The sequence below is a fragment of the Sapajus apella genome, unplaced genomic scaffold, assembly GCF_009761245.1.
Source record: "Sapajus apella isolate SASKATOON/1434 unplaced genomic scaffold, GSC_monkey_1.0 scaffold76, whole genome shotgun sequence".
Classification (NCBI taxonomy): Eukaryota; Metazoa; Chordata; class Mammalia; order Primates; family Cebidae; genus Sapajus; species Sapajus apella.
This window is the reverse complement of record NW_022437016.1, coordinates 1,668,684-1,695,300: the sequence shown is the minus strand read 5'-3', so window position 1 is coordinate 1,695,300 and position 26,617 is coordinate 1,668,684. Positions and strand designations below refer to the sequence as shown.

General features: G+C 45.7%; 1 protein-coding gene across 1 annotated transcript in view; it reads right to left on the bottom strand.

The window, feature by feature from the left end:
- Positions 1 to 26,617, bottom strand: part of PAPPA (pappalysin 1) — a 255,070-nt gene that overhangs the window by 22,081 nt on the left and 206,372 nt on the right. Inside the window, exons 16-19 of the mRNA XM_032251598.1 lie at positions 24,545 to 24,755; positions 23,652 to 23,823; positions 14,047 to 14,194; positions 8,240 to 8,349 (exon numbers count right to left, since the gene is read on the bottom strand). Coding sequence (XP_032107489.1) covers positions 8,240 to 8,349; positions 14,047 to 14,194; positions 23,652 to 23,823; positions 24,545 to 24,755 — 641 coding nt within the window. The remainder of the gene's footprint in view (positions 1 to 8,239; positions 8,350 to 14,046; positions 14,195 to 23,651; positions 23,824 to 24,544; positions 24,756 to 26,617) is intronic.

Sequence of the window (26,617 nt, the reverse complement as noted above, 5' to 3'; positions counted from 1 at the left end):
CATGATGATATTTTTAAAAGTGGATGAAAGAAGAAAGCTAAACAAGACTAGAAAGATAACATAGTATCAGGAATAGGGCCACCATAAAAATCCTAGAAGCTCCCTTTTCTATTCTCCATAGATGCCCCAGTTTTCACACCAGATTACAATTATTTCTTTGAAGAATGAAATAAAATAAAATGGCACATGCTTAGATTTGAGGTAACTGTCAGCAACCAGCCAGGGAAGTCCACATGATCAAAGCTTGTTTGACTGAGAGGCCAGTTGATTAATTTTAATTAAAAAATAAACAGTCACATGGGCCAGAATGTGGAAAATCCATGTGAACAGCCTATTCTCTCCCTGAGGGCAGACCTATATGGAAGCCAAATTGTAATTAGGTTTCTTGGTGAGGTTATGACAAAGGGAATCAAGTGACTCTGACACTGGATTGGGTGCCTTTCTTCTCGGCTCCATAACATCTCAGGTTCACATGAGATATCCCATGCCTTCAGCAATGCCTGGCACAGAGGGGATGCTAAATAAATATTTATTTTATAAAGGAATGGATTCTTCTCAAAATAGAGATGATTTTTATCAATGGGCAATAATTACTTGACTTCCTGTCTTCTAGAGCATCAGAAGATCATCTGAAGTCAAGCACTAGACTTGTCCTCTAAACAAGTCTAGTTTAGAGGATCATTTTAGTATAACCTGAATGTAGCCACTATCATCCTCCAAGATATTCAAAGACCTTGGAGAAAGCTTAACTTGATGATCTCCCAGTCAATCTTGCAATGTGAAATCTACTATCTTGTTCCTTACTGCTTCTATTGAAATTGTCTACCCTCCCCTAATACACTCATAAGGTGGTATATGGGAAAAGTCATGGGATATGAAATAGGACAGATGTGGTTGCAATTCTGATTTGCAATTGCTTTGTAAATTTCCACTATGAGGGTTAGTTCTCTCATCCATAGGATGGGTACCGAAAATGTCATAGACTTGTTCAGATGATGCATTCATATAAATGGTGTGAAAATGGTAAACCTAGTACCAATTTCTTAGGTTTCTTGAGGGCAGGTCTTGAGTTTCAGACATGTCTGTATCCTTCCAGGGTGAAGCATGGAGCACAGTGAACAAATCCAGGAAGGAATGTGATGCAAATGCAGATGAGGGAATTTGGGTAGTGTCAGTGTTCCTTTTTCCCAGTTAAGCTACCTTCTTCTCTTCTGCCTCCCAGCCATGGGGCTGGGTGAAGAGGATCACCTGCTTTAATTCTCTCAACCAGATTTTCATCTCTAAGTATAAGAAGAGTCTGTTCCCTGTCAAAATCCAGAGATGTTGGGGGGCATTTGGTAAAGGTTCAAGAAGTAGAAAACAGCAGAGTTAGAATCTACTAGAGATTTGATGCCCATGCCTTCCCCTGTTTGAGAGCTAATTTAATCCATCTGTAGGAGTGTCTTGGTGTGGTTGTACAGATTTCTGTCAGTTGAGGCTTACCCGACGTGAGTTTGGAAAAAGGACTTTTATACTAACTGCATAAGCCTATTTATCTTTCCAAGGCTTTTGGATTTTCCACTATTACTCAGGGCTGCATGCCCGCCTGTCTCACTACAGGGCCCCTCTGCGTGCTAGAACTGGGAAAGGGGATAGGCAGTGGGAGCTGAAGGAATACTTACACTTTATGCAGGAGAAGTTGGGAGATCCCAGACAGGGCCCGTCAAATGTCAGCCTTGTTTCTTTTAGTAAGACATCTAGCCCAGCCAGAGTCTTTTCAGATAAGGTTTTGTAAGAGGGCTCTCATTTCCTGCTTGGTGGTAGGTAGAATAGACTATCTTTTCTTCCTGGCTCCAATTACCATCATCATCATTCTCATCATCATCCCCATTGGCACCACCATCATCATCACCACTATCATCCTCAACACCTCCATGAACACTACCGCCATCATCTGCACTGCTTTCTCATCATCATCATCATCATCACAGCATCACCATTACCAGCACCATCATCACCAGCATTAACCCACCGTCACTACCATCACCACCTCCACCAACATCAACACCATCATCACCGCCAGTATCCTCATCCTCATCAGCACAAAATCCTCTATTAAATAAATATTATGCCCTCAGCCCGGTGCTCAGAGCTTTTATCTCATTTAATTCTCACCATAACTATGAGATAGGTACTATTTTTGACTCTGGTTTACACAAGAGAAAACTGGGGCACAGAGAAGTTAAATGACCTGCCCCAAATTGTACACATAGGTAGTGACAGTCAGCAATTAAACCCACATTTATCTGGTTTTAAGGTCTAGGCTTTGAACACTATGCTCTCCTTCAAAGTATACTATCCCCTGAAGCTGTAAGTATAAAATAGCTTACTCTTTTGACCAATGGGAAGACCAAAGTTCAGAAAGGTGGAAAGGCCCTTTGAGACAAATGTTGGAGGGGGTATAGTATCTAAAAGATGAAGGCCAAAGAAGACAGGCCCCAAGCAGAGCCAAAGACATGTGAGAAGGCAGCTAAGAGAGCCCCCTCATCCAGAGGCCCCAATCTCACACCCCTCCTGGATGTCTTCTAAGATGAGACCTTTTCCTCTTGGCTTTTTCCCTGATATATGGGACCTGCTATGAATGGATCATATCAGTTATTATTATGATTATTATTTGCTTTTTGTTATCAGCCACTGAGTTTCTGGCTTCTTTCTCCGGTAAGCTTTTTAAAAGCCTAGGCATTTCCCACTCTGTATTCCTAGTGTTTGAAGAATATCTGCCACTTGGAGGTGCATACTTGATGTTTATTGAATAAGTAAATGAACAAATGAATAATCAAACGAATGCATGTATGAGCGTGTCCGTAAATGAATGAAAAAATAGGTGGATTCTGGCTGCATCTCGTTGTCTATGGACTTCCCCTCCAGCACACTTAGTTCTCCATCTGCACATCAGTTAGACTGGACTTAAAACAGTCACTCTGAACCATTCGACCTCTAACCTTTAGACACTCGGCAGGGTTTTCCACAAAGCTCCCTTCTTTTCACGAATTTTGCATTCTCTGTCTGCATGTGTCGCATATTTTTAAAAGACATGTATGAGGGTTGCCCTTGCAGGACGGAAGGCAGTGCAATTAGCTAATTCTGCCACATTCATCATGTGAATTGGGCAGTGGCAACCTCTTTGAGCCCCAGCTTCTTCATCTGCAATGTGATGATCCTTACCTCACTGCGGAGTGATGGAGACAAAATGAAGTGGCACATATAGAATTGCCTAGCAAACCATGTCTACATATTAGAGAGAGTCAATAAGTGGCAATTTATCTCTGCTTAATTCATTCCCTCCCTTCTCTTTCCTCCTCCCATTTTTTTTTTTTTTTTTTTCTGGAAGCTATTATGAAAGACAAGGTCTCAGCACCTAGAGGAATTACAAAGTCCTGAGGATAGGGAGATGCATTTTCTATTGTGAAACACTGTCAGCATCCCTGGGCAAGGGACAATGTGTGAGCAAATTGGATCTATCTCGTAGGAACTGATGGAGACAGGCTGCCACCCCAGAATTCTAGATCTCCAGGCTGGAATAGTCTATCGCATCCAAAGGTTGCAAGCCAACAGCTTCTAGGCTACACAAACCACAGAAATGTTTGGTTTGGCATACAAGTACTTAAAAAAAGTCAAAATTAGTTGCCAAAATTTTAAAAAAAGAAAGAGATTTCAGATTTTAAAAACTCCAGATTTCTTGTACCCAAGAAAAAATGAAAAATTTGGCCACAGGAGACCCACATTTCCACATTGCTGCACTTGGCTACAGCTGTCCCCCTTTGGAAGCAGAAAAACAACTATGTTTTCCATAGTCTGCCATAGTCTCCACCATTCCCTGCAGTCTCTCCAGCATTGAACCTGAGGGGCATTTCCATCTATGATTGAGTTTGTATCATTTTGTTTATTAGATTAGAGGAAGAGTTCTCTGTACCCCTAATCACTTTCAAAAGTGCATGAGCAGGGAAGGTGATTGAGAAGAAGGTGGCTTAGGCCACAAAAAAGAAGGTACATTGTGTTTCTCTTTATAGAAGTTAAAAATACTCGTATGAAAATGGCTCGTGATTCCAATTATATGAAGTTTACAAACAAGCAAAACCAATCCATCATGATAGAGAACAAAATAGTGGTTACCCTGGTGCTGAGGAAATAGCCTGGCATGGGGAGGGAGGGCTCCCTGAAGATTTGGACAGGTCCACATCTTAATATCGGTAATGGTTTCATGAGTGTACACAAACATAACAATTTATAATGCCTTATGCTTAAGATTAGCATATAAGTTATAGCTCAATAAAAAAAAAAAAAAGAGGGAAGCTGAGGCAGAACAATCACTTGAGGACAGGAGTTCAAAACCAGCCTGTGCAACATAGTGAGACCTCATCTCCACTAAAAAAAATTTTTAAAAATTGAAAAACAGAAAAATAGAAAAGGACTTCAACAATATCTATAAAGTTTTATTTCTTAAGTTGGGTAGTATGCGTATGGGTGTTACATTTTTCTGCAAGTCTTTCTTTCTGAAATATTTATAGTAAATGCTACTACTGCTGATATGCCTCAGTGATTCTATTTATTTATTTATTTTTATTTTTTGAGATGGAGTCTCACTCTCTTGCCCATGCTGGAGTGCAGTGGCACAATCTCAGCTCACTGCAACCTCCACACTTCCTGGATTCAAGTGACTCTCCTGCCTCAGCTTCCTGAGTGGTTGGGATTACAGGTGCGTGCCACCCCGCCTGGCTAATTTTTGTATTTTCAGTAGAGACGGGGTTTCACCATGTTAGCCAGGCTGGTCTTGAACTCCTGACCTCAGGTGATCTGCCCACCTTGGCCTCCCAAAGTGCTGGGATTACACGCATGAGCCGCCACACTTGGCTGCCTCAGTGTTTAACATTCAAAAGGGTATGTTGGACTGCTTCACTCATTTCTCCACCTGCCTCCTTCGGGTGGTGTTTCATTTTGTGACTCCTGAGTGAAGCCTAGCTCTCACTTCACTAATGGGTAAACTGTGGCCTACAGAAGTGACAGGATTTACTCCAGGACATATAGAAGGAAGGTGCCAAGGCTTACACTAGAACCTTGGTCACCTGACTCAGCAATCATAAATATTTAGCAAGTACCTACTGCTGCTAGGCACTGAGGGGGGTACTACGGTAAATAACATGACCATGGTCCTGCCTTCACAAAGCTCACTGTCCTGGCGTACCCGTCATGACCTGTGATCTCAATGTTGACATTCCACTCCTCTAAGCAGTCATCATTCTCTTCATTCATGTCAATATATGTAAAGTGGTTAAAATAGAGCCTGTCTTGGCTAAGCGGCAGTGGTGGGCCACAGCTGGCTTGCACAGGCTCACAAGAGCCAACAGTGTCTGGATCTTGTGCTCAGTGACAGCAATCTGGAAACCCTGAAATCCGCCACGGTAGGAATATTTATATCACAGAAATTGGGAAATGCTATAAATCAGACTTTCATGTTTGTGGAGAGCCAGTTGTTAACTATCTGCCAGCACATCCCTGGAAAGCCATCAGTAAATGCATTGCCTTTATGATTCTACATTCCATAGCGGCTGCGGGGACAGCTGAAGTAAACTATCGGACTGGCCTGGGTCTCTCTTCAACTTCCCTTGGACAAGTGTCTTCTGTCTCTGTCATTCCATCACTTCCACTGGAAGCAGGAAGAGACTATTATCCACCTGTTGGGGAAATGTGTGTGTGGTTATGCGTGTGTGGTAGAGGGTGGGGGTGGAAACAAAGGAAAGGAAGTGCCTGCCCAGTGCCTGATCACAGCAAGTGCCCTTTAAATGTCCATTCTTGCCTCTCACTGTCTTACCTGGGGATAAAAGTGGCAGCAGCTGGAGCAGAGCCTCACCCCCAGCCATCTAAATTGCACTGGTGCTCACAGGCAGACCCTCAAAAAGCAGAGGAGCTATCCAGGGCCTCCTGTGGCCTGGAAACACCTGCACCAGCAGCTCTATTTCTGTAGCTCTCACCGCACAAGGGGCAAGGGTGCAGCAGAGGCCAGCTTTTCTGCCTTATTCCTGGAAATCATCAATCTCTGCCCTTCGCCCTCCTCCCTTTTTCTACCACATTTTTTTTCCTCCTGGATAATGAGGCCTCCAGAGACCAGTGAAGGTCTGAACCTCGTTATGGTTCTCTCGGTAGGACAGCATCAATAAAGGCAGGCAGACCAGGGAACTGGGTGGGGGATGGGGCAGGCAGGCAGCGGGTGGGCAATGATGGGGAGGCGGGCAGCCTGCAGGCTTTCAAATCCCTGGATTTATTTCACAGTGAATTATAACTGAACTCTTTAATGCCCAGGGCTCACAGAGGGAAGGGTGGGAATTTGCCCAGGGGGTAGGGAAAAGGTCTTAAGTGGGAGGCTGAGCCAGGCCAAGAAGATCTCTGATACTGGGGTGAGAGGGAGGTCTTCTATGTCTACTCTGCGTATGAGTCAAACTCACCTGCTTTTGGATATGTGGGAATTAGGGTGGGAAACCGAAGGAGAACTGGTAATATGGGAGGAGCTGTCAATCACAAGTCCAGCATGTTCCAGCTGTGCTGCCTGTGTGGACCAGCCACCTTCCTCTATAAGCCTCAGTCTCCCTCTCTGTACAATGAGGAGCCTGTCCTTCACGATCTCCAGCTGCCTTGAGGTTCTGACATGTGGGCTCCCTGCATGCCCGGGTATGTCAGCATGTCAGGGTGCACTGGGGCATTCAGGGGAATCCGTACGGGAATTCTGGTTCAGGAATGGTGGAGGAAACAGATGGAAGAGCTTGGGGTTTGGGAAATAGGGCTGTCTTGGGGATATGGAGAGAGTCAGAGGCAGAGATAGAGAAACGAGGGGATGATGGAAAGGAGAGTGTGGCAGAGAGGAAGGCAAAACAAAGGGAAAGATAGAAGAGGGAGGAGAGAAAAACAGAGTGGAAAGACAGGTAGGAAAGAGATTAGAGAGAATAAAATGGAGACAGAAAAAGGAGAGCAGAAGAGAAAGAGGAAGCAGAAAGGAGGGGAGCATGCCGGGGCACACAGAGGGGTGGAGGGGTCTGGCCAGGTCTACATGCCCGGAGCGCTGAGTAAGCCCTGGCAATGGTGCCCTCAGCGCATTTGAGAAACAGTACACCCAGTATCGGGTTCTGCCCAGCTCTCCAGAGTGTGATCTGCAGCAGGGAGGCAGACGGCAGCTCCCTGGGCTTCATGGCCTCTCAGCACCCCAGGCAGCAGGCTGGCAGACAGACACAGAGCTGAACCTCACCCACCCCGCAACTCTGGCCTCCTCCTTTCGCTTTCTCCAGGGTGAGGAGCCAATGCCCAGAGTGACACATAAGGCCTGGGATCTGTGATGTCCTGGGGGACAAGGGCAGGGCCCACATCAGCTCCAGAGGCCCCACTTGATGGGGTGACACGAAGGTGAATGGGAATAGCCGACCTCAAAGTCAAACTGACACTGCCCAGAGGTGGGAGCCTCTAGAGTCATCTGGCTGGGGGCATGCTGGCCTGGCACTGTGGGAAGCGCATGGCACTCAGACTCGCGTTTGGGCTCAAGCCTTGGTTCGGGGCTTCACTTTTGAGATTTCAGTGTCCACAACTAGAAAATGCAGACAATGAGCCCTTCCTCATACAACTGTACTGAGACTTAAATGGTGTCTTGGTGCTAAGCACCAGCCACATGAACACGGCAGGTTCTCCACAAACAATTGATGTTACTAGTTTGCTAGACACCTATTAATTGCTTTCCCCAAAATAGGTAAAGCTTGGAGAAAGATACCAGTAACCTAGGCTATATAAAGTGGAAGGCTACATGGGAGGGCACCAGACATGGGAAGGCACCAGAGAAGACACACAGCGCCATCCTTCTAAGTATGAACTTTCCAGCCAGACAGAGTTGGGTCTGAAACCTGGCTCTATGTTCCCTACCTCTGTTACTGGTGCCTCAGTTTATTCCTAGGCTGATATCAGCATTTAGTGTGACAGAAAATAAAAGGCCCTTTACCTAGGACCTGACACAGAGAGAAAGTATTAAATAGTTAAGGACTAGAGAAATGATTGTGAATAAGTCTCCTCCCCACTCTACCCCGGCTTCCCCCAACACACATCCACAGGGTGAGTGTGACGATTAAATGAGATAAAGAAGGAACTCAGGACCAGGACATAGCAATGCTCAGCAGTATCATTTCCCTCCCCCTTAGCTGCAGGTAGGTAGATGTCCCTGGTCACTCACCTCCACCCGCGTGGGGTTCAGCCAGTGGGGGATGTCACGCACGGTCATGTTCATTGGCAGGATGATGGACTCGCTGTTGCGGTCCAAGCACGAGGTGGCACACTCGGACCCTGAGGGAAACACAGCATGAGGCAGTGGCTCAGGCCCCAGACCCTCCACTTCTGCAAACGGTCCCCCTGCAGAGTGGGCCCTGCTGCTCCCTGGTCCCCGGTGGACTCAGCTACCCAACCTCAAGGCATTGGGAAGGAGAAGGCTCCCCGGGCAGGACCACCTCTGATCTCCCTGACTCCATTCACATGCCTCCCACATGGCTGATTCCTGCTGCCACCCTCATCGGCCCTGAGCCTAGTTTGATCCAGCTCCTCCTCTGCTCAAACACCTTTCCAAGGCTCCCCACATCCAGAACAAGATAGAGGCCCTTTTGCTGGGTGCAAAATACCTCCTGCAGTCTGGTCAGTCTCTCTCACTAACCACCTTCCATCTTTGATTGGTTCAACCAGACTGAACTACACTTGGTTTTCCATCTGAGTCCACAATTCTCAGTCTCTGTGCTTCTTTTCTTGTTCACCCCATCTCCTGAAATGTCCTCTAGTCTGCCTTCCCATAATCAGATTCTATCCGAAGGCCCAGCTCAGTTATTCTAAGAAGTTTGCCCTGATTTCCACAACTCAGTGAGAGTACTCCATCACCGGCTGCACTTGATTCACCTAGGAGTTTAACCCGGTGCCTGACACACTGGGCGAGCTCACAGAGTATTGGCCGAATGAACGATGAGCACATAAATGCAATACCAGCTTATTTTTTTCCAGGGTTTCATCCCTGCCTTTCCCTGTGCCTTAAAGACCCTTTCCACTCCAAATAGTGTATTTTTAATAATCCTACAGACCTCCATCCCGTGCCACTTGCTCAAAGAAGACCTCCATGGTTTCCCGACAGGTCAAGCACCTCACAGGTGCCCATGACAGAATTGTCACGTAACCATTATCTCTTTGCTTGGTGAGTGTGATATCAATAGCTCTCTCTTCCCTGCTGGACTATAACTCTACAGGGTCAGCATTACGCATGCTCCCTGTTCTGTGTCCAGAACCTGGCATTATGCATGGCAGACGGTAGGCACTCAGTAAATGTTTGTGAAATGAGTGTAAGAGACAGTGAGTGAATAAGCGCATCAGTGGATGAGGAAATGAGTGAATTAATGGATAAATGAATGGAATGATGACTGAATGATGAATATGCATTAAGGTATCTTATGAGGAAGGAAGTAAGTGCATAAAGGGATAAGTGAAGGAGTAAATTATGGATTAAATGGATAAAAGAATGAAAAAAAAGAAAACCTCAGGTAATGAGTCAAATAAGGGGTAAATGACTAAGAGAGAGAGACAAGGCTACTACATAGAAGCGTTTGGTCCACTAACTTCTGGATGAAGACAGTTGACTTCCAGGCTGTGGGTTGAAAAGTTGACTGTAATTCAGCTCATTCATTCTTTACTCTGACCTCAAACACCCTGAGGTCATCTGAAAAATCAAGCCTGTTCCATGGAAATGCCCCAAAGTGGCATTTATTCATGTGGGCAAAGAAACAACCTGCCAGAATCCGACAAGGGCTGAAAGAGGTCATTTCCCTGTCATCACATCAAAACCACCTTCAAAACACTAAATAGTTCACTAGGAGCAAGTCAACTCTTTTCTTTAAATATCCTGTTCTATTAGCTGTTTTAAAGGCCCCCCTTCCAAATATACATGCATACAAAATGTATATATGGATACAAAATATACATATGTATATTTGGAAGGGGCCTTTAAAATAGCTAATTGCATACATATACACACACCTATGTGTATATATATGATGTAAAAAAAAAATCAGGTAATGAGTCCATGAAAGGGTGAATGACTAACATGACATGCACAGGCAGATAGTATATACATACACACATACACATGCAATATACATAGAGGCATGTATACATGGATATGCACGTAATCTATCCATTGCCATTTTTGCTGCCACCTTATCGTCCTTTCTAGTGTCAGAGGCTCACAAATCTAAAGAAAGAGGAAGGATGGAGTGGCAGGACCATGTTTAAAAGCCCTTCACTTTTTAAATTTTTATTTATTTATTTATTTTATTATGAGACAGTCTCTGTCGCCCAAGCAGGAGTGCGGTGGTGCAACTTCGGCTCACTGCAACATCCGCCTCCCTGGTTCAAGCGATGCTCCTGCCTCAGACTAGTGAGTAGAAGCCCTTCACTTCAAACAATGGGACACTGAACCTGACTGGGGCAATTCCTGGCCTCACCCCATGGTTTTTCTATGTTATCTCATTTCCCTACAAATCCTCTGAGACGGGTGTCATAACACCCGGAGAGCCAAAGGCATAAAGCTCAGGGCACAAAGCTGGTGAGGAGAGGGCCACATCTCTGATTCCAGGCCCCACAATCAATACAGTGCAGCCACACAGCGAGAGGAGAGAGGGAGGCAGCCATCGAAGCAGGAGAGATGGTGAGAGCCAGAGGAGAGAGAAGAAATGAGACACACAGACAAAAACGAGTGATGAGAATAAGCAGCAAAAATCCCTAAGCAGTCAGAAGCTGCTTATGGAGCGTGCATTATCATGAGACCCATTCTAAAGGAGTTTTTAGGGAGCAAGGATGAGACAAGGCTGTGATGAGAAAATTCTTTTGGGAAAAAAAAAATGCAGCCTCTGAGACATAGACTAAGGCTGTCTTATCCCAAGAGAGGAAAAAAAAGAAGAAAAAAAACCGTGGTCAAAACAGAAGACACTTGCTGTCCTATGCAGCAGTCATGTCTTAATTTCTCTTTCTCCTCCCTCCCCCAGGCTCCCCTCCCCTACACCTGCTCTGGGGCTTTAGGACCAGGCTGTTGTGTTGTGATATATGAGCCACAATTGGCATTTTTACAGAGTGGTGTTCTCACCAGGCCCCTGCAGCTCCTTCCTGGTGGGCGCGGGGAGGGTGGCAGCCCTGGTGGCAGCAACAGCAAGTTTCTGAGGGCTCATAACTGCCTCAGAAGCCTCCTCAGATGGCCTGGCAGAGGCATGGAGAGGGAACTGGTCTGGGTGACTCCAGCTCCCAAGCCTGACACGTATCTCACCCCTGCGTATAAGGCCAGTGATCAAATCCCTCTCCTTGGCAAAGTGGATTCTCCCCAGGGAAGGGCTCAGCCTGGGAGGTGGAAGTGAGGGGGCGTTTGGGGGGAAAGCAAGGATACACCTGGGGCTGAGGAGGGGATGAGGGAAAGCTGCCTTCCCGCCTTGCCTCTCACTCACCCTCAATCTTCCTGTCTCCCTATGTGGCTTTTTCTCTCTGCTCTCCTCCAGTGTCCTTATGCACTCATCATCTGCCCTGGATTATTACATTCATAAGATGGACATCTGGGTGCCAGCCATGGGGACTTAGTGTACAGGAAAGGGGAGTTAATTCAGGTTGCAATATCATATAGATTTCTTTCCTTTTCTGCTTTGACCATGAAAAAACTCAACGGGTAAAGGAATATCACCCTCCCACCCCTTCCCCTCTTTCTGCAGTGTTCTGATGGAGAGAAAAGAGCCAGGCATTGTCCTCAATTGTGGGCAGCTGGGACACGTGAATGAAATGTGTAAATGTGTCTGTGATATTTGTTTGCCTTTTGTGCATCTTTCTGTGTGTTTGATATGTTTGGGGACATAAAATGTGTTGGTGTCTGTTGAAGGATGAGACTTGTATGTACTGCCTGGGAGTGCTGTGTATAGGTTTGCGTGCTACCTGTGTATGTATGTGTTTGTGGGAGTGATGTATTTGTGTGGTATGTGGCTGATGTGTAGGTGTTGGGCATGAGCTTCCTATATGATGTGTGTGTTTGGGGGTATGTTTGGTGATGAAGCATTTCAGCATATGACATGCGTTTATGTATGCATGTATGAATGTACAGGTATTGATTGACTTACGACCTATGCAACTTACGACCATTCGACTTTATGACCACAATCGCTAGTCACAACTGCTCCGCGTCTGGCAGCGCAAACGTTGCCCAGCTGGGCGTAGGACAGTGCGGGCCAGCTTCCGGCAGCACTACCATCTCCGCGTGCATATAGCCTACTCAACTTACAACCAAATCGTGTTACAACCGGTCTGTCGGAACCAATCGTGGTCGTAAGTCGAGCACTAGCTGTACTTGAATATATCAGTGGTGTAGATAAGCAGCAAATCTGCTTCTATAGGTTTTCCCTAAAGGTCACTTAATCAGGCTTTTTCTCCCAGGGCTACTCGATGCCAGTTAAGAGCATGACGGAATATTCACCTGCATATTCTGACTGAGCTGGAGGTTGTGGAGGTTGGGACCCCATCACAGACATACTCGTTCAGGACCACACATGCCCATAAAGAATGATGGAAAGAAGAAAGTGTTGACTTTGAGATGGTGCAGCCCATGCTGCTCACCATGGCAACACTTGTTGCCCCAACCTTCTAGAATGCCTACATTGGCAGGCCTTATAACATCCCATCTCTCTGCAACCCTCCCGGTCAGCATCTCATGAATTGGTTGTGTAGGATCTTAAAGTACCTTCTAAACCATCAGCGAGAGCAATCACTTGCCTTGGTGTTTTTCTGACCCATGCAGGAGCCAGTGCCCTGGGCTAAATGCAAGAGTGCTGATTTCTACTCTAAGTTAGGGTGAAGAACTTCTGCTATCTGTGGGCATGCATTTTCATCTTCAAAAAGAGATGGATAGTCCCCATGAACCTTCCCTCTCTAACCACAGGCTTTGCTTCTGGACATGCAGTGATAACTCTCTGCTTGCTGGGTGAAGATCAGGTTGGATCTCTGCACTCTCAGGTAACCTTCTACACCAGGCAGCCCTGGCCACTGCTCCATAAATCACATGGGCCAGGAGAAAGGACATTCAGTTCTCCAGGCTTTTCATCATGTTCAATTAGGGAATCAGCCCAAAAGGTCAGCATCACTGCCCTTAAATGAGGTCACACTACATGCACTCTGAGTACCCTGGAAAGCTGTGGTGCTTGTGATTAATGCATCTGTCCAGACACCTGGTTTCAACGAGGCAAATCCCTGGCATACAATCCCAGCTTGTCTCTTCTCACTGCATGTATTTCTTGAGCTGGCCTGTCACCATACAAAGAGTATTTTGAAAATTCAGTTTGTGCTCATCTTGGATGCAGCGGAGATACCATGGAAAGAAGTCAGGCTTTGGAATAGGATGGGCCTCAGGATTTGGGAGCATGTTTATCCCCTCGAGTTTTGATTCCCTCATCTGTTAAAGGTTATTTCGAAGATCGATATAATGCCTTTCAAGTGCTTGATGAAGGGCCTGAACCGTATCAAGTACTCATGAATGTTTAGTATGATGCAAATTTTAAGATTAATAATGAAAGCAGCTTCACCAGACTGCTATTGCTTCCCTAAATAGCAGTGTGTGCTTTCATAACTCCTGCTCTTCAGTCACAGAGTTTCTTCTGCCTGTAATAGCATTTCTTCCCCAACAAGCTTTCTCAAATCTCTGTGTAATCATCCCTTCCTCTGGGAGCCTTCTGTGTCCCCCCGCCAGGCACATGATGGCTTTTCTGTACTTTGTTGTAACTGCGTACACTCACCCACCATTTCTTCACCTTATCCCTGCCTCTTATACTCTTTCTGGGAGGACACGGTCTAGACTCATTCATCTATCTTTCTCTAGTGCCTACACAGGAACTCCTGTGACCAGGGTGTTCAGCGACCCACCCAGGCACTAACCCTGCATTGCTGGGAGGAATTGCCCCTCCTACTGCTCCCCTCTCAGGCCCATCGTACCTATGGCATAGCCATCAGGGCACTTCAGTTTGAGGTTTCTGTTGAGCTGGTTTGGGACTGAGCACTGGCCTTGCATCTCCTGGCAGACGTGGAAGGAGCCGCTCCAGGTGCCATCTTTCCGGCAATGAATGATGTTGCTCCCATGTCCCTGAACAACAGAGAAACAGAGTCAGAACCAAGAGAGACACCAGCCCCAACTCAATAAGCTCTTCAGAATAAAACAGAAAACAATTTTTCATCTCTTCGGAGCTCTGAAGTGTTCCAAAACAATTTCTTAACAATGGTTGAAACTCAACCACCCTGAAAGAGAGGTATTATTAGTATCTCTACTTCACATGTGGGGACACTGAGGACTCAGACCAGGAAGAAACCTGCCCATGGCTTCCCAGAATGCCAAACTCCCAAGTCCGAACTTAGTAGTCTCAGAAATTTCCATGAGAGCCAATTATAGTTTTGATTTGTGTGTGGGAGTTTTTTTTTAAATTGAAAAGATAGGAGCCCCTCAGCTCTTTGAGTGACACAGAGAGTAAGAGCATGGGTTAATGAGGAGCAATAAAGTTTGCTTCCCCTTAAAAAGTGAGAAAGTCTCCTATACCAGGGCTCTGTCATATGTTAACTAAATAACCTGGGTCTAGTGAGAAGCTTTTTTTCTAAGGCATTTCTTTTCCTTCCCTTATCCTTCTTTTCATTTTATTCCATTCCATTCTGTTCCATTTCATTCCATTCCAACAATAATGGCATGGAGAGGGTGATATGGGGATATTTATATCTGTACTTTCCTCCCAATTCTTTAAAATAGGGATGTATAGTTTCTCAGTCTTCTACAAAGCATTAGGCAAATGCAGCTTGAAGACATAATCCCTTCTTGAAGTCCCCTTCCAACCTCTGAATTTCAGAAAGCTAATTCAAGTAAGATTCCTTAGTGTCCAATCCGTGCCCAGCTCTGTGGGGTGCAGAAGTGGAGAGAGTCAGTGCCTGCCTCTGTGAGCTGGCGGTTATGGCAGTCACATCAGACACCAGCTATGTTAGTGTGATTGTGTTAGTATTACCTCCATTTTACATATGGGAAAACTGAGGGCTCCGTGAGGCAAGGCAAATATCACACCAGTAATGTGAGTACTCAAGGAAGAGTAACTGGTTATGAGGGAACATTCAGGGAAGGCCTCTTAGAGGAGATGATATATGGAAAATGCACGGAATTGCAGGCAGAAAAGGAACAGAAGACATTCCTGGAAGATGGAACAGCATGTGCAAATGATGAAAAATACAGTGAGTATTGGAGAACCTGGTGTGGTTCTAATTCCACGACTCAAGGGATGAAGCAGGGGAAGATGAGCTGATAACAAAGATAAAGCCATGGAGCCTTAAGTGCCCACTTGAGTAGTTGAGACTCTACCAAAAAGAAATGGAGAATCACAGGTGGTTTCTGTGCAGGGGGCCCATAATCTGAAGGATCTGAGAATTCGCTACCTCTTTCAGGCTTATAATAAGATGAGGAACTTGACATGAGGCCAAAGGAGCTGGCTGTGTGCCACCAATGCAAAATATATGCAATGGCTTCCTGTACGTTTGGCTTCCAGGCAAACTCCTGTGCTGGCTCCAGAGCCCTCCCAGCCTTCATTCTGCCTAATTCTCCAGTTTCTTGCTCTCCAGAGCACCACCACCAACCTTGAAGTTCAGTTTCAATTGCCTGCCTTTGTGATGGCATTGTATGCTATGCTTTCGTGCTCACTGCTCCTTCTGTCTGCTATGTTTCCTACCTACCCCACCTCGTCTACCTTGCAAACACCTTATCTGACACAACCCATCGTGCTCTCACGCCACCTCCGTTCTGCATGGGGCACTATCTGAATGTCTCTGACAAGACATTACCAATTTGTTTATCATCTGTTCTGCAACCAGACAATGAGCTCCTCAAGGCCCAGGCTGGTGCCCTATTTAACCTTGTGTCCTCGGGGTCTTCCACATGCCTAAAAGGTCCAGGCCCCTCTGTGCATTCATTCATCACTTAATAGATATTTTTGTTCATTCAAGAACTGTTTGTTTACACTGCATGTTCTCACTCATAAGTGGGTGTTGAACAATGAAAACGCATAGACACAGGGAGGGGAACATCACACACGGGGGCCTGTTAGGGGTGGTGGGGTTAGGGGAGGGCTAACATTAGGAGAAATACCTCATGTAGAAGACATGGGGGATGGATGCAGCAAACCACCATGGCACATGTATACCCATGTAACAAACCTGCACGATCTGCACATGTACGTCAAACCAACCAACCAAAAGAACTATTTGTTTAACAAAAGATGGGGTGAGTTGGTGGAGAGTGATAGAATGTATTTCTTTAAGAAATAAGAAAGTAAATGAATGTGTGGATGAGGAAATAAATGTACAAGTGAGTAAGTGGAAAAAATCAATGAATGAGGGAATAAATTATGAATGAATGTATGAAAAAATGAATAAACTCAAAAAAAGAACTGATGTAGGCTGAGGCTCCCCTGTTTGAGAAAACAGCTGCAAAGAGACAGGATTCAGAACAGAAAGGGGCCCCTTTCCAGGCCTCTCCTGTGCCGGCAGAAGGAGGGTGCAATTCCAATGGAAACCTCCCTGGCTTAGGAGAAGAGAGGCTCATCCTGAGTATGCAGCTGCAAGGCGGCTTGCAGAGTTTACTCCCAGAGGTTCTGGATGGGCTCATGGCAAACTTAGGCAGCTTCATGTGGCTTCAAAGAGCCCAGACTCTTCCTCTCAGAGCCCCAGGCTCTAGGCCCCATGATTCTCCAGGGCCCTCTGGGGAGTAGGAAATTGACCCCAATTTCCTGGAGCCTTGGCCTGGGCCTATGATGCATTTGGCTTCCAGCCCCTGAAGGGCTGCAGACCTCAGCACTACTTGGGCCAGGGCTGGCGGGAGAGCTTGGTTTGTAACAGAGAATGTATTAGAAGTAGCCGGAGTCTGCTCACAGAGTTTCACACTGGGGAGGCACCACCATGAATGAAAGGTGGGAGCATAAAGCCTTGGTTTTGTTACCATTGGTTTCTCTCTCTCCTGCCCAGTTCATCTGGCACTTTCTGTTGCTAAATTTGCTTTTAAAAATAGATAGCATCCTTTTGCTAAGACACCTTAGCCTTCAGGACAAGGCATACTGGTAGGCTGGCACTTCCGGGCTTCTACAATGAAATCCAGATGATATTTCTAGCTCCATCTCTTGTATGCACATATCCTTCCTTCTAGACAAGTGAATCACTTTGTTTCTCCTGCAAACTTTTCTTGCTTTCCCACCTCCACATCTTTGCCCTTGCTGTGCCCTCTGCACAGCAGACTTTCTGAAGACTCTTTGGATTTTTAAATCCTTCTTTAAGACTAGATGCTAATGCATTCGGCAATTGCCTACCACCTGGTACAGAACTTCAGAGTTGATTATTGCTGAATGAGTCTAGTTTGACCAGAGAAAATCTGGCATCATTGAGGCTCCAAACTGGGAAGACCAGAGGGTACTTTTTCTGGGTGTTGTCAGGCAATTGACTGGGTATGTTTGACTCCAAATGTACAATTCTTCATGCTAAGGTAAAATTTCTCTAAGAGAGCTGAGCATCTCTCAGCAAAGCGGTTTGCCTCTCTGTGCCTGTGCATCTGTTATTAGAGCACACGGAGCTCTTTCTAACTCTCCTGCTGCTTTAGCTACACAGATCCACAGAAAGCTGAAGGCATATAATAATTATATTATCAAATGCCTATTACGTGCCCAGTGCTTTAAAAATCACTTGAACAATACAGTAGAGTAAAAATTATATTCTTTTTGCGGACTTAGAAACCGACTCTGTTAGAAAGTGAAAAAGTGAGTTTTTGAATGATGCTAGTGTCATGGTTAAGAGCCTGGGTATGTCAAACTGCCTGAATTCAAATGCAAGCTTGGCAACTCCCCAGCTGGATAGATTTGGGGAAGTTCTTTAACTTCTCTATGCCTCAAGTTCCCTGACTGCTAAATGGGCATGGAGAGAGTGATCTGCTACTGAGAGAGTGATCATGAGGACCGTGTGAGTCCGTTCATGTAAAGCATTTAAAGGCTAACACACATACTGAGCTCTGAAATTGTCAGATGAGGTTCTTACTCACTCTGCTCTACTGTCTCTAAGAGAAGTTTAGAATCAACCCAACCAACAGTACGTTTTAGAAATGAGAGAAGCCAGAAAGGGGAGGCCACGTGCTCAAGTCTCAGAGGTTGCCGATGTCAGAATCATGTCTCTTGACTGTAAGCTGCTGTACCCTAGTAGGCTGAAGGAAAAGAAAGGAAGAGGGAGAAGTAGTAGACTTCTTCTTCTTAGAAGACATGAAAATAAACAAAATAATAGCAGGGAGAAATGTAGTGGCATCTGAGCAAGATAAAACCAGGCAGTGAGTGCAGGAGCTAAAGGGCTAAGTTTTGGAGGCATGCTGACTTAATAACAAGAGTGTCAGTTCCACCACGTCTGGTTGTGTAAGACAGGACAAATCCATTTACCTCACCTTCCCCATCTTTAAAATGGGACAGTAATGCCAGATGCCATGGAGCTTAGATGAAGCGATCAGTTTAAAGTGCTCATCCCAGTGACTGGCATGTGGTAAGTGCTCATTAAATTACAACTGCTGTGACTCATTTGTCTCTGTTCCCAGTCAGTGCCCTCACATGCATTTTGTGTCCTCCAAGGTAGGCATGGGGGTGACATGTTGCCCCAGGAGTGAAGATGAGTAGAAAGTGTGAATTGTGCAATGACATAGTTTAAGACCTGTTTCTGCTTGTGTGACTCAGGGCAAGTCCCTTTCCCTTTCTGGGCTTTAGGGCTTCCATCTGTAAAACAAGTGGGCTGCAGTGGGGGTCCCTGAGGTCCTGCCTAGCTTTAACATCACATTGGTTTGTGGCTCTTCTGAATTCCTCTAGGATATCCTGGGTGCTTGGCCAAACATTCAACAACCTGAAATGAAAAGCCAGCTGAGGCCGGGCGCGGTGGCTCACACTTGTAATCCCAGCACTTTGGGAGGCCGAGGCGGGTGGATCACGAGGTCGAGAGATCGAGACCATCCTGGTCAACATGGTGAAACCCTGTCTCTACTAAAAAATACAAAAATTAGCTGGGCATGGTGGCGCATGCCTGTAGTCCCAGCTACTCGGGAGGCTGAGGCAGGAGAATTGGTTGAGCCCAGGAGACGGAGGTTGCGGTGAGCCGAGATCGCGCCATTGCACTCCAGCCTGGGTAACGAGAGCGAAACTCCGTCTCAAAAAAAAAAAAAAAAAGAAAAGAAAAGAAAAGCTAGCTGAGGCACTGGACGTATGTAAGCTATACCTCATCCATGGAAAGGCCCACAAGTGGAGAGGATAGCTCTACACCACTTGTGGCAGAAAGGCTTTCATAGCCACCAGCTGTGATCTGTGCAATGAACCAGGTACAATGTAGATTCCACCACACTCTTCCTCTCTTACTCCTGCTGAGTTGCTGAAATCCATCCTTGCATGAATCACTTTGCCCACAAAGCACCTTTAGCTTTTGTCATCCCCTGCTGATGCATCTTCCAAAGACCCCGTCCCAGTCCCAAGGCTGACCACTCCCTGAATCACCTACAAAGCCCCCACAGTGCTTCTCACAGGTAGCCAAGCCTCTGTTATCTCATCAGCCAGCTAAGGGGCATCTGAGCTGGATTAATTCCTGAGATGAGAATCTCCTCACCCCCTGGGGATAAAATCTCTGCACTTTGTTCCTAGCCTGCCCTGAAAATGTTTGGGAGCAGTGGAAAGAGCAGAGCTAGGGATCAGAAAGAACACCACCTGCTATCTTGTTGCCATGGACAAGAACTTAGCCTCCCCCGGCCTTCTTTCTCTATCTGTAAAATGGGGATATTGTTTCTTTTTCAACTGTATGTTGTGAGCTGTCAAAAGAGAGCAAGTCTGCAGTAGCAGCTTAGCACACATCTGACACTCAAAAACAAAGTTTAAAAAGCTGTTGTTATTAAGGTTCTCCATCTTGGTTTAAAGAGACAAGAATACCATAAGTGCTAGAGCTGAACTATCTGATATGGTAGCCACTGTATAAGCATGGCTATTTACCTTCAACTTTGAATTACTTCAAATTTAATAAAAGTTAACTTTTTGTTGCTCATTTACTGCAACCGTGTTTCAAGTGCTCCATAGCTACACGTGGCTAGTGGTCATCACTTGCCTAGCACAGATATAGAACATTTTCATCACAGCAAAAAGTTTTACTGGGCAGTGCCGGTCTAGAGGAACTAGATGACTATTTATTCTACAGGTTTATCTGAGCAAGAAACCAGGTCTGACTATAGCTCATGCTGGCCTCTTTACTCCACACCCTGGCCTTATGCAGGATGGGTGCCCCTTATCAGTTTTTTGTTTTTCTTACTTTAAGTTCTGGGATACAAGCACAGAACGTGCAGGTCTGTTACATAGGTATACCTGCACCATGGCGGTTTGCTGTACCTATCAACCCATCATCTAGGTTTTAAGCCAAAAAGAGACCATATGGCCAAGACAATCCTAGGCAAAAATAACACAGCTGGAGGCATCATGCTACCTGATTTTGAACTATACTACAAGGCTACAGTAACCAAAACAGCATGGTACTGGTACCAAAGCAGATATATACACCAATGGAATAGAACAGAAGTCTTAGAAGTAACACCACACATCTACAACCATCTGATCTTCAACAAACCTGACAAAAACAAGCAATGGGGAAAAGGTTCCTTGTTTAATAAATGGTATTGGGAAAACTGACTAGCCATATGCAGAAAACAGAAACCTCAGTTTTGAGAGTTAGCCAGCATAGGGCTAGGTTGCAATCTGTTGTGTTTCTAGGTTCTCCAGGAGCCCACATAGAGCATAAGGGATTCTCTCCCCTGGAGTGACTTTAAAGCAGACTAGTTCAATTGTGTTTTCCCCAGGTCTAACATGTATGATTACATAGGTTGGCACTGCACAAGTCCAATGGGTACCCATAGACATGCTTTACTTTCATTACTTTATTTAAGCTTCGTTAACAAACCATGAGGTAGGTAATACTTTCTCCTAATTCTATATCAAAGAAAAGTGACACTTAAAGAGTTAAGTAACTTGTCCTCCAGTAGGTAGGTGATGAAGCTGGGATTTGAACTCAAACTACAGATCCAGCATCATACTGACTCCCAAGCAATGAATAAAGTGAGGTTTTTATTTGCTTTTAGTGGCAGTGGAAGACAGTGTGTGAATCTTCCCTATGATAGCCCCTGTCCTTTCCCGCCAGGATCTGAAACTTGTTTGGAAAGCAAAGAATCCCTGCTCCACACAAGCTGTTTGATTCAAGATGCTCTGGGCCGGGCGTTTCTGCTGTGTTTATAGGCAGCAAGAGGGGATCTGAGGTGAATACTAGATTTGGCTCTCAGGCCCCCTGTCTGAGGGTAGAGGAAATTCAAAGTAGAAACGTCAATTGTATTAGGAGCCCATTTGGCACGCACACCCTCATTCTTTGAGCAGACAAGCAATACCCAGCTCCTTTGCGACTCGCCTCTCTGTCAGTTGCCAAACAGAGCTGCTTGAGTTGTCTGATAAATTTACATTTTCCTTTCCTTTAAATACAAACTGGCCATGAAAGTTACTTGGAAGGCACCAGGCAGACTGGGTTTCAGTTTGATAACATGACGGCAGCCAGATTATTACTTGGCTCAGCAGTTTGGGTAACTGTTAGCAACAGTTTTATGTAAGGGAGTGAGAGGAAAGCTGATCAGACTGCAAGAGGCCATGGTAATCTCCAGCCCTTTGTTTGTTTCGCCACTGGCTTCTGGCTCCCTGGCAGTCAAGGATGGGAATAACGCCCATGAATGCACACAGACGCCGTTAGTGTATGTGAGCGGGATTCTCAGGTGGTGCCTACTGGACTCAGCCCATTTACAGTTGGAGAGGGGGAACCTGGATCCTGATTGTGACTCAGCCGATGCCAGCTGTGTCACCATGGGGATTGAGTAACCTCTTTGAGTTCTGGTTTTCTCATCTGTAAAAGGCGGAACCTGCCTTTGATGTTCATTGCAGTCTTTCCTCCTGCCCTTAGTTCGGGTGACATTTCGTGAGTACCTACTAGGTGCCTGGCACTGTCCTAAGTGCTGAAGGTGCAGGGAAGAGCGCAGATGCAGTGAAGGATTGTTTCACAGCCTAGTGTGTGGATGTGGAATGAAAGCAGGCAGTGACAACACAGTGTGGCCAATGCTGTGAAAGGGGAACCTGAGCAGGGGCATGGAGCCCAGCAGTGGAAGGGACACTGAGGAGGGTCTCCTGCAGGAACAGGTGCCTGGGCTAAATTGCCAAGGAAGATGAGGTGTCAGGCAGCTGAACAAGGTACAAGGATAATGCTTTCTAAGGTAGAGAATGCAGAGGTGGGAGGGAAGATCCATCTTATTGGTGATGGGGGAAGGGTCTTTAATGCCACCTTAAGGAGTTGGGACTTTATCCTAAGGGACTGAGGGCTCCTGGTTCAGAGGGATTGGCATGATTGCTCAAATCACTCTGGCTGAAATGTGGAGAATGTACTGGAAAGAGGCACAGGAATGAAAACAGGAACATGATCAAGAAGCTGCATGGTGCCTCAACAAAGAGATGATGTTGGCCTGAGTGAGGAGCACTGCGGACAAAAGGGCACAGCTTCAGGACGGGCTGGGAGAATGCATATGACCGGGTCATTGCCTGGATGTAGAGGGAGTGAAAGGGATTGAGAATGGCGGTTTGGCAGTGCCTGGTATTTGGAGGCTAACATGAAATAATAAAGACCAATAAAGACTGATTGAAGACGACACCTTCACTGAAATCGGTCCCTACCTGGCTGATGATCCTTGCACACCCGGGAAACAAAGGACTTGGGTTATCAATTCTACATGGTTGCTTCCATGGAGATGGAGCTCTTTGTGGACTTAAGGTTTTTTTCAGCCTTTTGTTTCATTTTCCTATTCTTGATTCCCATACTGTCCTTTTGGGCATGTGTAGAATTTAAGGAAAATTCCTTCAGCAGAGGCAGGCGGAAGTGCTGAACTTGTTCTCTGTCTCAGTTACATGTGAACTGAGATGAAATTCAAACCTTGCTCCTTCAGCTCTTCCTTTCTTCCACAGCGTTCTCAAAACTGTACTTCTCATCTAAATATGGTCCCCTTTTTCCTTATGCTTCAGGAACCAATTGATGTCTAAATATAGTGGTAGTCTTGTGATTTTAAATACTTCAAGGACCCACATGGGTGGTAATGGTGGTAGCAAACTGGCAAAAGAGCCCTGGTCACTCCTGTTTGAGGAACTTCACTTTCATCAACTTCATACATTGGGATTCCATGTATGATTTCCTTCATAAAGGTTTCAAAGCTTAAAAAAAATTCAAAGCTAAGAATCTCTGAACAAATAAAATATGCTATTGTAGGTAGGAAAATGAGGTTCAGAGAGAATACAAAAGTAGATAATTAGAGCCCAGTTTCTTAACTTCTGCATTGGTGATACTGCAATTATACAATGTGAGCCTATTTAGACAGTCTCTTGGAGAAAGTGGTTCCTGAAATACAGGCTGGTTTTTGGTAAGTAGAGAGAATTGATCTCAAGTTCCAGGAGGCTTACCTGGGAGGCATCACTGTCTTCACACTTGATCCTACACTCGCTGTTGAACTGGAAGCCATTAGTGCACTGGTAGAGCCCATGGAATTTTGGTGGAGGTGGGTCACAGGTCACAGGAACACAAGCTGCCTCCTGCCAGCTGCCATCATGGGTACACTGAGTCTTGAAGGCCCGTCTTCAAGGAAAGGATCATAGAGGAGACATCTCAAGGACCAAATGGCTAGACCCATGCCCTACATAACCACCACCAGCTGCCTCCCCCCCCCCCATTTCCTATCTCCTATTTTTGATTTCCTACCTGACCTATTGGATGGTGGTTGGGCCTATGTAAGGGATTAAGGAGAATTCATCCAAATAACTCCTTTAGCAAGAGGAGGCAGAAATGTCATGCTTCCAGTTATATGTGAATTGAGACAAAAACTCATGCACTTCCAGCCCCTGGTTCTCTCTCCTTTTTTACAGAGTGTTCTGATGGGTGCCAGCACCATGATGCTATGAATACTCACCATTTACTGAACAACTATTATGTGCAAAGCACTTTGTGAGCACTTTACGTGCACATCTTTATGTGTTCTTCACAACAACCTTTTGTGGTAATTGTTATTATCATACCCCTCTTATTGCTTTTTTTTTTTTTTTTTAAAGGAAGCCCAGAGAAGTCAAATCACTTGTCTGAGATCACATAGCCATCAGGCAGCCAAGCTGAAACTTAAAGTTTATTCTGTTTGACCCAAAGCTGATATTATTAACAAATCTTTCTAGCTTCTCACAGAACAGAATGGGATGAATGGCAAGCACTGCCTCCAGTGAAGAAATGAGTGGTTCCATCCAGTCACGCTTGAACCTAACTCTTGTCCTCCCCAGAGCCCATGGGACTGCATTCCAACCCCACTTACTTCTTTGACTTCCGAGAGGATCCAGGCACATGGTATCCCGGTTTGCATTTGTATTTGCAGAAAGAGCCCACCTTGTGCTTATTCTCTCTGCACCGGGGTGTCTGGAGTTCTGCATTGGGCACGGGGGGTGGAGCGAGGCACATGAGGTCACACAGGGCCTCTGGGAAGGACCACAGCCCATCCTCCATGCAGGTCAGGAGGCTGTTGTTGCCTGGAGGACAAAGGCAAGCAGGGTTAGAGGAGGGAGGAGTCTCTGACAGATAAGCTAATGCATAGCTGCTTGGATTTTAGCTGACTTGAAGAACCAGGAGATCCCTTATATGGAATTCCAACCCCTTCTACTTCCAACTGAGGAACCTAGGGGGATGAAGAGAGCTGCCACAAAGAAGAGACCTAAATGGGGGGGGGGGCGGTGAATTACCCCCATGTCTATAGTGAATTAAAATCCAAGGCTTCTGACTTCTGATCCTGAGCCTCTTCTGCTGCATAGAAAAGACACCTTCACAATCCTTGAATCCATTTTTCTTGCTTTACAAGTGGGCATCTGAGCACAGAGATGGAGGCACTTGCCTTCCAATAGTTGGCAGCAAAAGCTCCCACCAGAAACTACAGCAAGCTCTGATATCAGTGAGTGTATGACCTCGAGCTGCCACTCTTCCCCTGGGCCCAGCACGTCTGTGTCTGTCCTGCCTACCACCTCCCCCAGCTCCCACCACCAATGCCTGGAAATGACAGAATCGCACTATCAGGAGATTTGATTTTCTGTTCAGGTCCTGGTGCTCAGTGAAGCTTTGCCAAAGCAGCTGAAAGACCAGCACTTCCCCTGTAACCTGTGCCAGCTCCGACAGAGTGCTGACTGCCATCGGGAAGCTGGTCTGATGGGGAACGTTGCAAATAAAAGTAAAACATGGGAGTTGGGCTTTTCGCTGCCAGCTCATATATTATTGACACACAGCCTGCCTAAAACCTCCCCAACACAACTAGAGGAGGACCTGAAACTTGTGCTTCTCCACCAAACTCTCTTCTTCCTGGTTATTACTGAATGGCATTGACGACCAAGGCTGGAAATATGTGGGAGGCTTGGGACTTGCAGGTTGGAGGGGTGGAGTGGTAGGGAGAAAACTGACATTTATGGAGTAGTTGCTATGTACCAAGTGCTTCTGATATGCAACCTCATTTAGTCCCATAATAAACAGGGTATTTAGTACGGCAGTTCTCGTTTGGAAATGAAGACTCAGAGAAAGAGGTGACTTGACCAAGTTCTCTGAGTTGGCAAAAGACAGAACTGAGGTTGGAAACAAATTCTAACTAGAGAGATGGTTGTTTTAGATGGGAAGTTGGCTACATGTGATCAGCAGAGTCCTTATTGCTCTTTCTGGACGCATCAAGCCTCAGTTTTCCTATCTGTGGAAAGCAAACAATTGCTTCTGCATTTCAGGGTGCTGAGAACATGAAATTAAGCATTTACGAAAAGTGCCCACAAAAGTGTTGTCAATGTCTTCGTCTGTTTAACTTCTTCCCTTTTTCCCTCCTTTCCTTCCTTCACTTCTCCACTTCCTCTCACTTTTCCCCTTCTTTTCACCTTCATTAATAGCTCTAAAGAATCATCACAGAAGTCTTAATTGATTCAACAAACATTATTTAGTGCTTATTCTGTACCAGATACTTTTATATGTTGAAGGCAAAGCAGTGACCACAATAAAATAAAACAAAATAGAAATATCTCTGCTCTCTTGGAGCTTATAATCTAGTGGGACAGGGAGGAGTACAATAAGTTATCCTAAAAAGAATATTATTTGGTGTGCTGGAAGGTGCCAAGCACTATGAAGAAAAAGCAGTAAAAGAAAGAAAAGGGGGCCGGGCATGGTGGCTCAAGCCTGTAATCCCAGCACTTTGGGAGGCCGAGGCGGGTGGATCACGAGGTCAAGAGATCGAGACCATCCTGGTCAACATGGTGAAACCCCGTCTCTACTAAAAATATAAAAAATCAGCTGGGCATGGTGGCACGTGCCTGTAATCCCAGCTACTCAGGAGGCTGAGGCAGGAGAATTGCCTGAACCCAGGAGGCGGTGG